A 13,623-nucleotide genomic window follows, 5' to 3' on the forward strand; every position below is an offset into this window, starting at 1 on the left:
CGGACACGACTAAATGACTAAACAACAACAACAAGGAGATAAGCACATTTCCCCCTTGTAGACGGGAATTTCTGAAGGATCTTCCAGTCCTGCATGCCTCGCACTCGGGGCTGGGGCAGGGGCAAAATGCAAATCCCCGACCGGTTTTCGACACTCCCGACCAATTGGCAAGCCTCTTTCTTCTATGCAGAGATTGGATAGGAAAGATATCAGATCCATAACTGCAGATTTCTGGGTGCCTGAAATTCCCCCCCCCCGGTCGCCTGAGAGTCCCTTGTACATTGCAGGGGATTCCGGTGGAGGCAGATGGGTCAAGGCATGGGGTGGCCCCCCAAAAGAGAGGATGGTTGCAGCCTAGACTACACCAGCCAGAGCCTCCCTTGACTTCTTGCTGCATAACTCCTGTCTTCTGTCTCTTTCTTCATGCCAAGGCTCCGATTTGGAGAGTGTGTGTTAAACCAGCTGTGCAGGTGGAACGCCCATCCTTATTGCTTAAGCTGTACATCTTCATGAAGTGACAATCCTCTCCGATAGCCCATTGGCAATGATAGCCATTGCAGGACCTTAGAACTGATGGGATGCATTAATAATAATAATAATAATAATAATAATAATATTAATAATAATATTGTTTTATTTTTACCCCGCCCTTCCCGGTTCAAAAACTGGGCTCAGGGCGACTTACAACAAATTTAAAACACTTAATTGTAAAAGCAGCATAAAATAAAGTATAAAAACATGAATAGCAATAAAATCCAAAAATCAATTAGATAATCCCCAGGGCTAGCTGGCTGAATTGGTCCCACTTGGGCCAGCAAGGAGGCCAGGGGAGAAATAGCCATGGGGTCTCAGAGCGGGCGATCTTCATAAAAGGTGAGGGGTAAGGGAAGAGAAGGGAAACAAAAGATCAGGCTGAATTCAAATTAAAGGCCAGGCAGAATAGCTCTCTCTTACAGGCCCGACAGAAGGAGGTTAAATCCTAAAGGGCCCTAGTCTTGTGGGACAGAGCATTCCACCAGGTCGGAGCCATCACCGAAAAGGCCCTTGCCCTGGTGGAGGATAGTCTGACTTCCTTAGGGCCTGGGACCTTTAAGCTATGGTTATTCATGGACCTTAAGGTCCTTTGCGGGGCAGACCAGGAGAGGCAGTCCTGTAGATAAAGCTCTGGAGGATGATTTAGGGGAGGGGGCGACTCCTCTAGGAAGAAAGGTGGCAATGTTTGGGATTCCCCCCCCCCCCCCCATTCTGAGAAGAGGTGAGGAAGAATTGATGTGTTAGAAGTTTATAAAACCATGCCTTGCATGGAGAACATGGGCAGAGGAACGTTTTTCTCCCTCTCTCACAACACTAGAACACGCAATGAAGCTGTATTTTGGAACTTTCGGGACTGATAAAAGAAAGCACCACATCTTCACTTAGCATATGGTTAAGCCTATGGAAACCTAGACAGCATCTTAAAAAGCAGAGACATCACCTTGCCAACAAAGGTCCGTATAGTTCAAGCTCTGGTTTTCCCAGTAGTGATGTATGGAAGTGAAAGCTGGACCATAAAGAAGGCTGATCGCAGAAGAATTGATGCTTTTGAATTATGGTGCTGGAGGAGACTCTTGAGAGTCCCATGGGCTGCAAGAAGATTCAACCTCTCCATTCTGAAGGAAATCAGCCCTGAGTGCTCACTGGAAGGACAGATCCTGAAGCTGAGGCTCCAATATTTGGCCACCTCATGAGGAGAGAAGACTCCCTGGAAAAGACCCTGATGTTGTGGAAGATGGAGGGCACAAGGAGAAGGGGATGACAGAGGACGAGATGGTTGGACAGTGTTCTCGAAGCTACCAGCATGAGTTTGACCAAACTGCGGGAGGCAGTGGAAGACAGGAGTGCCTGGCGTGCTCTGGTCCATGGGGCCACGAAGAGTCGGACTCGACTAAATGACTAAACAACAACAACCTATGGAACTCCTCCCCACAGGAGGCAGTGATGGGGGAGGGAGAGTGGGCTCTTGTGTTCGAATCCTGCTTGTGGGTTTCCCACTATTGGCCACTATGAGATCAGGAGGCTGGACTAGATGGGCCATTGGCCTGATCCTGCAGACTCTCTCTATGTATTCTTTGGTTTAATTTTGTGAGCGGTTGAGGCAGCGTTCCTCAATTACCCAGGGCTGCAAAGTTTATCTTTTTAGGAGGGGAAAAATGCGTCTTATAGAGTGAAAAATACGGTACCAAGGGCTGCAAAGTTTATCCCCTGTATTAAGCATGGTGTGCTTCTTGTCTCCCTTCCCTGTTATCTGTGCATGTGTGTTTGTGTGTGTGATCTTTAGAAAACAGGTTGTGCTGTTTGCTATCTCCTGGGTTTTGGGGTCCAATCTGTCGGATGCCTGACTCAATCGCAGAGCGAAGGAGCCGGAGACTTGGAGAGAGCGCGTGCGGCTCCACCCCCAAGCTCCTGATTGGCTCTTGTGTCGCCATCTGCCACCTGCTTGGTGTAACTGCAGCCAAACGGGACCCTCCCGCCATCTGTTTCTTGCTCACGGAACGCAACAATCAGCTTACCGATTCCCCACCCTGATAAAAAGGTCCCAGATGGCTGACGAAACCCAATAGTGCAGTTGGAAAGGGCAAGGAAGGATTGGGGGAGGAAAAACACCAGAAGTTGGGCAGAAACATTTCTGAAATGAGAGCCAGATCTGCTGCGCCGATGAATGCCCAAAGTTCCAAGCACGGCTCACAAAACTGACACGTGGGATGATGTGTTTTGCTCTGTTCTATCTAGCGAGATGGCATTTTTCTGCCTGGGGATAACAGGCTGTGCCAGGATAATTCTACATTCTGTGCCTTCCATCGCCTTGCCAGGTTGGTGCCCTGTGCGGGGTCTTCCTTCTGGCTACCTGAAAGCAAGGACCACCCGCCTCCTGGATTTGAAGGGCATCACAGCAGGCCTTCTTAGGTTTCCGAGCACAGTTCAAAGTCTTGTTGCTGACCTTTCAAGCCCTAAACGGCCTCGGTCCAGTATACCTGAAGGAGCGTCTCCACCCCCATTGTTCCGCCCAGACGCCGAGGTCCAGCTCCAAGGGCCTTCTGGTGGTTCCCTCATTGCAAGAAGCAAAGCTACAGGGAACCAGGCAGAGGGCCTTCTTGGTGGTGGCGCCCACCCTGTGGAACGCCCTCCCACCAGATGTCAAAGAGAAAAAAAACTACCTGATATTTAGAAGACATCTGAAGGCAGCCCTGTTCATAGAAGCTTTTAATGTGTGACATTTTAATGTATTTTTAATCTTTGTTGGAAGCTGCCCAGCGGACTGTAGCCTGTGGCAGTTTTGCCGTAAAAACGTCTTCGAGGTGCTACAATACTCTATTTGGTTCTTTTTACCCTCCCCACCCACAAGACCTGACGCTTAAGCTACTCAGTCAATGTCAATCTTTAAACATGGTTGGATTGAGCACCCAGTTGTTCCAGTTTGCTTATTCTTTGTGAGCTCCTACATGTTTTCGTATTTTACTGCAGGCACCCCCCTACTCGGCTCTCCATCTGTTTTGGGACTACAACTCCCATCATCCCTAGCTAAGAGGACCAGCAGTCAGGGATGATGGGAATTGTAGTCCCAAAAAATCTGGAGGGCCGAGTTTGGGGGTGCCTGTTTTGCAGCTGTGTGGGTGGCTAGTTGTTGTTGTTGTTGTTGTTGTTGTTGTTGTTGAAAACCCCATCTCATTCTACATTCCCATTCAGCTGTACTGACACTAAGCAAGGCGCAAACCCAGCAAAGCCCTGCGTGCAATCTAGCCATGAATCCCCTTGCCCTTCGCTCTTATGTGTTTGTTGCAGCTGCACCAGAGTACAGAAGGAGCCACAGTTTATCCTGGCATTCGTCACGTTCCAGGAAACAGGTTCAGCTTTCATGTGACTCGTGTGTGTGTGTGTGTGTGTGTTCTCTGCCACCCCCTGCCAAACTCTCCCTCCCCCAGCGCCAGCTTTTCTACTTGCTTTGCTCATCCAGCTTGGACCACAGCAGTCCCCAAACGCACAACTTGCTCTGCACGTCCCAGCACCCGCCAAACATCTAATTCATTTCCCTCCTCGCTGGCCTTGTGTGTGTTTGCGCACCTTCCATTTCTCTTGTGCGCACAAGTCACAGTAGGGAATTCAGCCTGGAGCGAAATGAAATTAAGCCCAGACACCGAAGAATCCTGGGCCTGCTGGATCATTTACATGCAGTTCAGGCACCGGGCCTGGGGGTTTTTTTAGCATTGAAGTCTCGCACTGGGGAAACGTCAGGCTTGATGGGTGCTCTCCTCCCCCCTAATTTCCCCCCTCTCTCTTTCTCTGCTTCTCTCCACAGAATAAAGATGATGGCGCACCGGAGCTCAAGCATTTCCGAGGCGACAGTGAAGAGAAAGATATGGGAAAGCATAAGTAAGTTGCTGCTTATCCTCTCTCTCTCTCTCTCTGTTTGGGATTTGAGCCGTATCGTGGCTCTGGTCTAGCGTAGAGGTCAGTGTTTGCTCCCTGCTTGCAAATCAGGAGCTGAGCTTTGGACTGTGTGTTCTCCACACACACACACACACACACACACAGACACACACACACACACACACACACACAGCCCCCTCGGAAAGGAAAAACCAGCTTGTTTATAACAGGGAAACTTGCTTTTCCTGTTAAAACAGCATACGAGGTAAGCGAGCCGCGAGGCGGCTTGTTACGCGATCCCAAGGGTGGTGAATAATGAATGACTTTGATATTGCATTTTCCGTTTCTGCTGATTAAGGCTAACGGTTGGAGCGGACTGTAGAGCAGGCACCTCAAGAGAGGCAGGCCGGTGCCTTCTCTGTTCCACAACACAAGACAGGGTTATTGAAATGTTGAGCTGAGAAGAAACGCTCGGGTTGTCTGAGCTGACCTGTGGATGAAAACATCCTGACAAGACGACTGACTCATCTCTTTTCATTTTCCACCCTTCTCTCTCTCTCTTTTTAAAAACAACAACAACAACATCCAGGGATGGAGATTTCCATAGCTTCCCAGAGGGGATGATACCTCCTTGTGATACTGTGAATGCAAGTGGGGTTTACAACGTCCCCATGAAATGGAATAAGATGCCAAGCTCTGGAGAACGGGTACCAACTCCCACCCCCTGTCTTCAGAGACGGGGGCAAGGGATGGATCCTGAGCGCAGAATTGGGAGCTTCTCTCCTGAACACCCTCCTCCTCCCCACACTGCGGGCAAAGGACTCCCAAAGGACACCCAAAGGACTCTCCTGGGAGGTCTCTTGCCGGGAAGAGGCAGCGCTGCTAATTGCGTGTGGCAGGTCTGCGAGAGCCTCGCATTTAGTGGTTAATTAAAGGGATTCAGACCTGTCCGTTTGGACAGGCTAGAGAAATGTAACAAGCCTCCAGCGGTTTCCTGGGGGGCATGGAGTATCGTGTGGCTGGTTTCTGGCTACCTGGCATTGCTCTGATTCTGTGGAATTGAACGGAAGGCCCAGCGGCACAACCCGTTTTTAACTCTGCATTTAGACCCAGAGACGATCCTTTGCTGAGATGCCGCACGTAGGTTACTCACAAGGAGCATAGGATCCACGGTGGTGTGGTAGCATGGGTAGAAACCTCACACCTGGAGCATAGCACACACATGACCATGCCCCAGCGGAATAGCCTTTTTTTAAAAAAAGAAGAAGAAGATAAATCTCCATGATTTAAAACTCACCTCTGCTATCTTGGATATGCAAAATGAAACTGGTTGTTTGCTTCAGTCAGAATGTTAATGGACCCCAATGTCTTCCTCTCCCCTCTAAGAATTTAAAAAGAAACACAGAACCACCAACTGCTTTGGTGGGGGAAATGCGTTGCACAGGCTAGGTGGAATGCTTTGCATATTTCAATATGCCTCCGGGATTAGTTATAACCCCAATTGCATAGGAGGGTTAAAAATCATTGTTGCATATTTCTCTGGGGTGTTCAGGTCTATTAATTCTGCTCTCTGTGTCTCTCCTACTCCTATTTCCTCCTTTTAAATAAACTGTGAGCATCTCCCTCCATTTCTCTCTCTCTCTCTCTCTCTCTTTCTTTCTTTCTTTCTTTCTTTCTTTCTTTCTTTCTTAATTTCTTTCTCTCTCTCCCTCCCTCTCTCCCTCGGCCCTCCTCAGTTACTTTCTGCTAAGAATCTGGTTTTCAGATATAGAGTGCCTCTGAAGATGGAGGCTCTGTTTAATTTTCTTAGCTAACCGTCACTGGTAGAACTCTCTTCCATCATCAGTGTGCCTTAAATTGTTAAGCATATACAGTGGTACCTCAGGTTACATACGCTTCAGGTTACATACGCTTCAGGTTACAGACTCCACTAACCCAGAAATAGTGCTTCAAGTTAAGAACTTTGCTTCAGGATGAGAACAGAAATCGTGCTCCGGCGGCACGGCGGCAGCAAGAGACCCCATTAGCTAAAGTGGTGCTTCAGGTTAAGAACAGTTTCAGGTTAAGTACGGACCTCTGGAACAAATTAAGTACTTAACCCGAGGTAAAAAGGTAAAGGTACCCCTGCCCGTACGGGCCAGTCGTGTCCGACTCTAGGGTTGTGCGCTCATCTCACTTAAGAGGCCGGGAGCCAGCGCTGTCCGCAGACACTTCCGGGTCACATGGCCAGCGTGACGAAGCTGCTCTGGCGAGCCAGCACCAGCGCAGTGCACAGAAACGCCGTTTACCTTCCCGCTATAAAGCAGTACCTATTTATCTACTTGCACTTAGGGGTGCTTTCGAACTGCTAGGTGGGCAGGAGCTGGGACCGAAGGACGGGAGCTCACCCCGCCACGGGGATTCGAACCGCCGACCATACGATCGGCAAGTCCTAGGCACTGAGGTTTTACCCACAGCGCCACCCGCGTCCCATAACCCGAGGTACCACTGTACATATTCTCTCTCTCTCTCTCTGTGTGTGTTTGTGTGTGTCTGTATGTTTGTGTGTTCACAGTGTACTGCTTTGACAACGTTTGTTGGAAAGCAGTTTATAAATCCGTAAATAAATAAAAAAATGCCAGCCCAAAAAGACCCAGAGGTTTGGCTCACTGCACATACCCTGGAAATTATCCACCGGTTATCGTTTCTGCTTGGAGAGAAGGTTTTGGCCACAGGGGGTAAATCCTGTTGAACTCTGTGGGACTCGCTTCTAAGGAAACAGGCATTGAAAGAGGCGGTAGAAAAGAGCGGAACCTGAGCAAATAAGTGCTGATGCTGCCTAGCAACATTTCATTCCTCGCCTTGCTTGTCCCCTGCAAGATTAAGCAACTGCACTAAGGAGAGCAACGAAGAGAAAGATGCTCTCCCAAGTCCCCAGCCAATTTTTATTTTTGCCCCACACGTCTGCCAAACGCACAAGCAGCCCACTCCTCCTGCTGTCTGGCATCTTTCTGAAGGGGTTTGATAGTTGGATGTGGGTCTGTGGCGCAGCAACGCAGTCTGGCTTTCAAGTCCCCCTCTTGCTGGTTTCTGTGTCCATCGGCACAAGATCTCCCAGGTTTCAGGGCTCCCTCCTTTTCTGCTTCTCTATGCCACCACCTCCTCCCAACTCAGAGGCAGAAAACTGCCTGTCCGTAAGGCTCTGAGCTCCTGCTACAGACAGAGCTAAGCTCAGTGGCAAGATCTCTCCCAGCTCTCCAAATCCAGGGTTGCTGCATCCAGTCTCATCTCTGTCTCCTGGCCCCACTCCTTTCCAACCTCTGCATCAGGACTGTTCTTCGTCCTACACTCGAGTAGGACCCTGGTAGAGACACATGCCCGACTGGCATGTTCTCTCCCGCCTGGTCATTCATTTGGGAGCTTCAAAGAAGAAGAGTTTGGATTTGGTATCCCGCTTTATCACTACCCGAAGCAGTCTCAAAGCGGCTAACATTCTCCTTTCTCTTCCTCCCCCACAACAAACACTCTGTGAGGTGAGTGGGGCTGAGAGACTTCAAAGAAGTGTGACTGGCCCAAGGTCACCCAGCAGCTGCATGTGGAGGAGTGGAGACGCAAACCCGGTTCACCAGATTACGAGTCTACTGCTCTTAACCACTACACCAAAATGGCTCTCAGCTTTCTTCAGCCCGAACATCACAGCGACCGTTGCCAACAGGCATCGGCACACTTAGGGACCCACAGAGTCTTTGCAGTTTGCGTAAAATAACTCATCAACTCAGCATTTTGGCTATTCTACTTTATTTACATACAAACACACACGGAGCACTGCAACATGGCTCCCTCTCTCTCTAGCATCAGACAGCAAAGAGAGAAAGAACAAAGGACAACAGTCCCCCTTCACGGAACACAGTAACACAAACATCCTGTCTCCGTCACTTCCCACTCTGTGGAGTCAAAACATACACCGTCATGTGATAGACAACAATCCCATAGCTGCAACCACGGAGCAGGAATTTTAACACTTTGCCCCAGCTTCTTTCTGCCCACTTAACCCTGTTGCCCCTTCAGCTTCCGACACCTCCTCTTCCCAGTCCGCTCCCTCATTAGAAGAAGAAGAGTTTGGATTTGATATCCCCCTTTATCACTACCCGAAGGAGTCTCAAAGCGGCTAACAATCTCCTTTCCCTCCCTCCCACACAACAAACACTCTGTGAGGTGAGTGGGGCTGAGAGACTTCAGAGAAGTGTGACTGGCCCAAGGTCACCCAGCAGCTGCATGTGGAGGAGCGGGGAAGCGAACCTGGTTCATCAGATTACGAGTCCACCGCTCTTAACCACTACACCACACTGGCTCTGTAATTTATAAGACTTCAAGTGAAGATCTCATACTGTATCATTCCCTGTTGTTGCTGCACGCCGTCACGCTCCTTCTGCCCATCTTCATCCCACCACCAACCCTCTGCTTCTGAGCTTTCTTCCCTTGGGGATTCCCCAGCTGATGCCTTCTTCTACTCCTCTACAGCCAGCCAGTCCAGGACACCCCATGCAAATACCGTATTTTTTGCTCTATAAGACACACATTTCCCCCTTCAAAAATTAAGGGGAAATGTGTGTGCGTCTTACGGAGCGAATGCAGGCTCCTTGGCTTCAGCGATAGCAACGTGAAGCCTCTGAAGCACAGAGGAAGCGCTTCCCCCGCACTCCAGAGGCTTCGCGTTGCTTTCGCTGAAGCCGCCTGAAGCCCCCGGAGCGCAGTGGGAGTTCCCACTGTGCTCCGGGCAATTCAGGCAGCTATCCGCAAGCCTTTGGAGCTCAGCAGGAGTTCCCGCTGCGCTCCAAAGGCTTGCGGATAGCCGCCTGAAGCCTGGAGAGCAAGAGGGGTCGGTGCACACCGATCCCTCTTGCTCTCCAGGCTTCGCTTCACTGGAGAGGCGCTGCACAGTTTTCCCTCTCTGCGCAGCGCCCCTTCAGCAAAGCGGGAGGAGAAATGGAAGGGGCTCCGTTTCTCCTGCCGCTTCGCTGAAGGAGCGCTGCGCAGAGAAGGGGAGATTTTTTCCCCTGTTCTCCCCCTCCTATGGTCCGGTGCGTCCTATAGAGCGAAAAATACGGTACCTGCTTGGGCCCCAAACAATCCATTCTTTCAGCCTGCTGCTCCTTGGGTCAAGCACCAGGCACAGCCTCTCCTTCCTAGGAGCCCATTGCCATTCTCTCACCCTCAAAACTACCCCTGCCAGGCAGAACAAGTCGCTCTTTGCTGGACACCAAGCGAGTGGCCTTTGTTGGAGGCTGATGGGTAGCCGTGTGCGACATCAGACTGAAGCTTCCCTCTTTTCTTCTTTCCTCTTTCCAGGGAGCTCAAGTTACGGAATTACACTCCGGAAGACGAAGAACTCAAGGGGCGGGTGGTGCCCAAAGCGAAGCCCGCCTCAGGTGAGTGGGCATCCAGAACCTCTTCTGAAACGGACCACAGCATCTTTCTTGCAACATCGGCCAACCAGGTGCCTTCTTGGGAAGCCCACAAAGAGAGTCAGTTTAGTGTAGAAGTTGTCAAGTGTTGGGCTAGGACCCGGGAGACCAGAGTTCAAATCCCTACTGACCTTGGGCCAGCCCCAGTCTCATAGCCGACCTCGCAGGGTCGTTGCGAGGATAAGATGAGGAGGGGGCAAACCCTGCACACTACGTTGAGCTCCTTGGAGGAAAAAGGTGGGATATAAACACAATAAGTAAGAAGAAAAGAGAACACACATAGGAAGAATTTCTCCTTGCCTCTCAAATACCAGTTGTTTGCAGGCAGCAAAAGACACTCCTGTTTGGTTCTCAAGGCACATAGCAAAGAACCTCCTACGTACCGTATTTTTCGCTCCGTAAGGCGCACTGGACCATAAGGCGCACCTAGTTTTTAGAGGGGGAAATCAAGAAAAAAAATCTTATCCCACCCCCCCAGCCCCAAAGAGCAGCAAACATTCTTCACGCAGCCTGTCCGCTTCTCCCAGAGCTTCTGGGGCTGCCGGGGGAAGCCCGGGTCCCCCCCCCCCAGCCCCAAAGAGCAAAGAAGCCAAGACAGCGAGCAGGATCTATCCCGCTTGCTGTCTTGGCTTCTGCCATAGCTGCGCGCAGCCTCTCCCAGCCGGAGGGGCTGCGCGTGGCTATGGCAATTCCCCCACCTCCCGCAAAAGCCCACAGGAGCCGCGCACCCTTTAAGGAGTGCACGGCTCCTGCGGGCTTTTCTACGAGGAGGGAGAAGGGACTGACTGGCCACGTCAGTCCTTTCTCCCTCCTGGGGAAAAGCCCGCAAGAGCCGCGCGGAGCTTGTGTGCGGCTCTTGGAGGCTTTTCCTGCCTGCCTCCCCCCTGCATTCGCTCCATAAGACACACATTTCCCCTTACTTTTTAGGAGGGAAAAAGTGTGTCTTATGGAGCAAAAAATATGGTAGTTCTCCGGACAGATCCAAGGAAGTCCTTTAGACCGAGTTTAGCTAAGCTATGAAATTTGCTGTTGCAGGAGGCAATGAAGACCACAAACCTAGATGACTTTAAAAGAGCGTTGGGCAAATTCATGGCGGAGGAGAGGGCTATTGATGGCGATTCTCTGCCTCCACTGTCAGAGGCACGGATGCTTCTGAATATCACTTGCCATTGGCATACATCCAGAAGGCTCTGTTTACATTCTTTGCCATTGATTAGACTTCTTATTCAGGAATTTGGCTGACCCTGTCCAAAACAAGGACTGCGTCTCTGCAGAGTTGCTTCTAACCTGACCTTGGGGAGGAAGAAGACACTATGAACCAGAACAGATAAGCTTGCAGAAGTGATCAAAGCACTTCACGAGGGCCCTGCCAGACATATTTGAGGATTGGTCCTTCCTTTTCTGAACACGGGAATTAAGGGTACACCTGTGTCTCACCTGCGAACTGGCTTTTTGTGTCTTTCCCCCAAGGCGTTTTGGGAATTGTAGTGCCGCTGGAGAACTAGGGTCCTCTGGCAGAAATCTTAGTGTCTTAGAGACTTAGAGTTGGAAGGGGCCACAAGGGTCATCTAGTCTGACCCATCATTGTGGGGTTCTAACCTGCGACCCTGAGATTAAGAGGCTTACTCTCTGCCAACTGATCTACTTGAGTCTTGCCGTGGCAGCTTAAGTTTGCGCCCTCGGTTCATCTGATCGGGGAGGGATTCCAGTTGAGGTTCTTAATGACTAGGCCAGCGTTGGCCAACCTGGTGCCATCTCCAGGTGTTTTGGACTACAACTCCCATTGGCCCTAAAGGTAAAAGGACCCCTGACCATTAGGTCCAGTCGTGGCCGACTCTGGGGTTGCGGCGCTCATCTCGCTTTATTGGCCGAGGGAGCCGGTGTACAGCTTCCGGGTCATGTGGCCAGCATGACTAAGCCACTTCTGGAGAACGAGAGCAGCACATGGAAATGCCGTTTACCTTCCCACCGGAGTGGTACCTATTTATCTACTTGCACTTTGACGTGCTTTCGAACTGCTAGGTTGGCAGGAGCTGGGACCGACCGTCGCGGGGATTCGAACCGCCGACCTTCTGATCAGCAAGTCCTAGGCTCTGTGGTTTAACCCACAGCACCACCCATTGGCCCTGCTGATGTCCAAAACATCTGGAGAGGGCATCGTTGTGCTCTCCAGCATGCATGTTGTTTATCTCATGCTTCCGCCAGGGACTCCCAGAGAACCTCTCTCCCTCTGTGACCTTCAGTGGACCTTACCTGTCCCTGCAACCCCCCCCCCCATCTTTCCTACCTTTGCTAATATCGCTGCAACATCTTTCTGTCTCCTTCTGCCCCCTAGTGGAAGACAAGGTGAAAGAGCAGCTGGAGGCTGCGAAGCCCGAGCCCATCATCGAAGAAGTGGTATGTCTTGGAATGTTTGGTGCTTCAAATGAAACTGTTTTTAAAAACCCTGCCTGTTTTGTTACAAAGCTGATTAGTGGTGGCTCTTAACGAGGGATTCTTTTGTGTTCCTCCCCTCTCCACTTTCCCAGGACTTGGCAAATCTTGCGCCCAGGAAACCTGACTGGTGAGTATGAAGCTGTGAATGGGGTTTGCGGGGCGACTGCACAAATTATTTGGGGATAAAATGCCTGCAAGGTTGCTTAGCTTTTATATTATTAGTAGTACAGTGGTACCTTGGGCTACAGAGGCTTCAGGTTACAGACGCTTCAGGTTACAGACTCCGCTAACCCAGAAATATTACCTCAGGTTAAGAACTTTGCTTCAGGATGAGAACATAAATTGTGCTCTGGCGGCGCGGCAGCAGCAGAAGGCCCCGTTAGCTAAAGTGGTCTTCAGGTTAAAAACAGTTTCAGGTTAAGAACGGACCTCCGGAACGAATTAAGTTCTTAACCTGAGGTACCACTGTATTAATATTAGCGTACTGCCCTTCACCTGTAGATCTCCGGGTGGCTCACAACATAAAAATGCAATATTAAAAACACCAAATACATAATAAAAATAAGAGTAAAAACAAACCAATAATATCCTCCTCCACAACATAATTAAAGGGGGGTTGGATTAGAAACCTACCCCAAGTGCCACTGGAAGATTCAGAACAGACAGAGAAAGTACTTCTTCACACAGTGCTTTGGGGGTTTGTGCCATTTTAATAGAAGCATGAGATTGTAGAGCTGGAAGGGGAACCCCAAGGGGTATCTAGTCCAGCCCCCCAGGAAGCACAATTAAAGAATAGCTGTCAAACCTATTACTTCCCTTGATGTGGACGCTAGACTTCCATGTTTCTGTACATAATAGCTCTGTGTGTTCATTTATTTTGCACCCGGATTTTATAGTGCAGTTCTCTGCCCTGGGCACTTTGGTTAATCAAGTGTGTCATATAAATCAAAATATTTCCTCAAGGGACTGACAATTCAGCCCAACCATTTCCTTCTCCTTTCTACTGAAGGGGTTGTCCGTTCTTCACAGCCGCCCAGCCTAGCCCAGGAGGAGCCCTAGTCCTCTTCTGATTTCCTCGCAGGTACTGCTGCCGCGTTGCCAAAGGAACTTGTAATCCTGAGGCCAGATAGGTGCCCTTCAGGGCCTTGGCCTCCCTGTCTCCTCCTTGGGCCTGGGCTCATTTTGTTTCCATTTCCCTCACTCCTCAGGGACTTGAAGCGGGACGTGGCTAAGAAACTGGAGAAGCTGGAGAAGCGAACCCAGAGGGCGATAGCCGAGCTAATAAGTGAGTGAGAGTCTGCGGGGAAATGTGTGAAGCAGTGCTGGAGGCGTCCATTGC

At 50.3% G+C, this 13,623-nt stretch overlaps 1 protein-coding gene across 1 annotated transcript in view; it reads left to right on the top strand.

The window, feature by feature from the left end:
• Positions 1 to 13,623, top strand: part of CCDC12 (coiled-coil domain containing 12) — a 33,791-nt gene that overhangs the window by 17,227 nt on the left and 2,941 nt on the right. The window contains exons 2-6 of the mRNA XM_080974319.1: positions 4,334 to 4,407; positions 9,733 to 9,812; positions 12,184 to 12,245; positions 12,377 to 12,411; positions 13,493 to 13,569. Of these exons, the coding sequence (XP_080830445.1) occupies positions 4,334 to 4,407; positions 9,733 to 9,812; positions 12,184 to 12,245; positions 12,377 to 12,411; positions 13,493 to 13,569 (328 nt within the window). The remainder of the gene's footprint in view (positions 1 to 4,333; positions 4,408 to 9,732; positions 9,813 to 12,183; positions 12,246 to 12,376; positions 12,412 to 13,492; positions 13,570 to 13,623) is intronic.

The sequence above is a fragment of the Podarcis pityusensis genome, assembly GCF_964106645.2.
Source record: "Podarcis pityusensis genome assembly, chromosome: 12".
Taxonomy (NCBI): Eukaryota; Metazoa; Chordata; class Lepidosauria; order Squamata; family Lacertidae; genus Podarcis; species Podarcis pityusensis.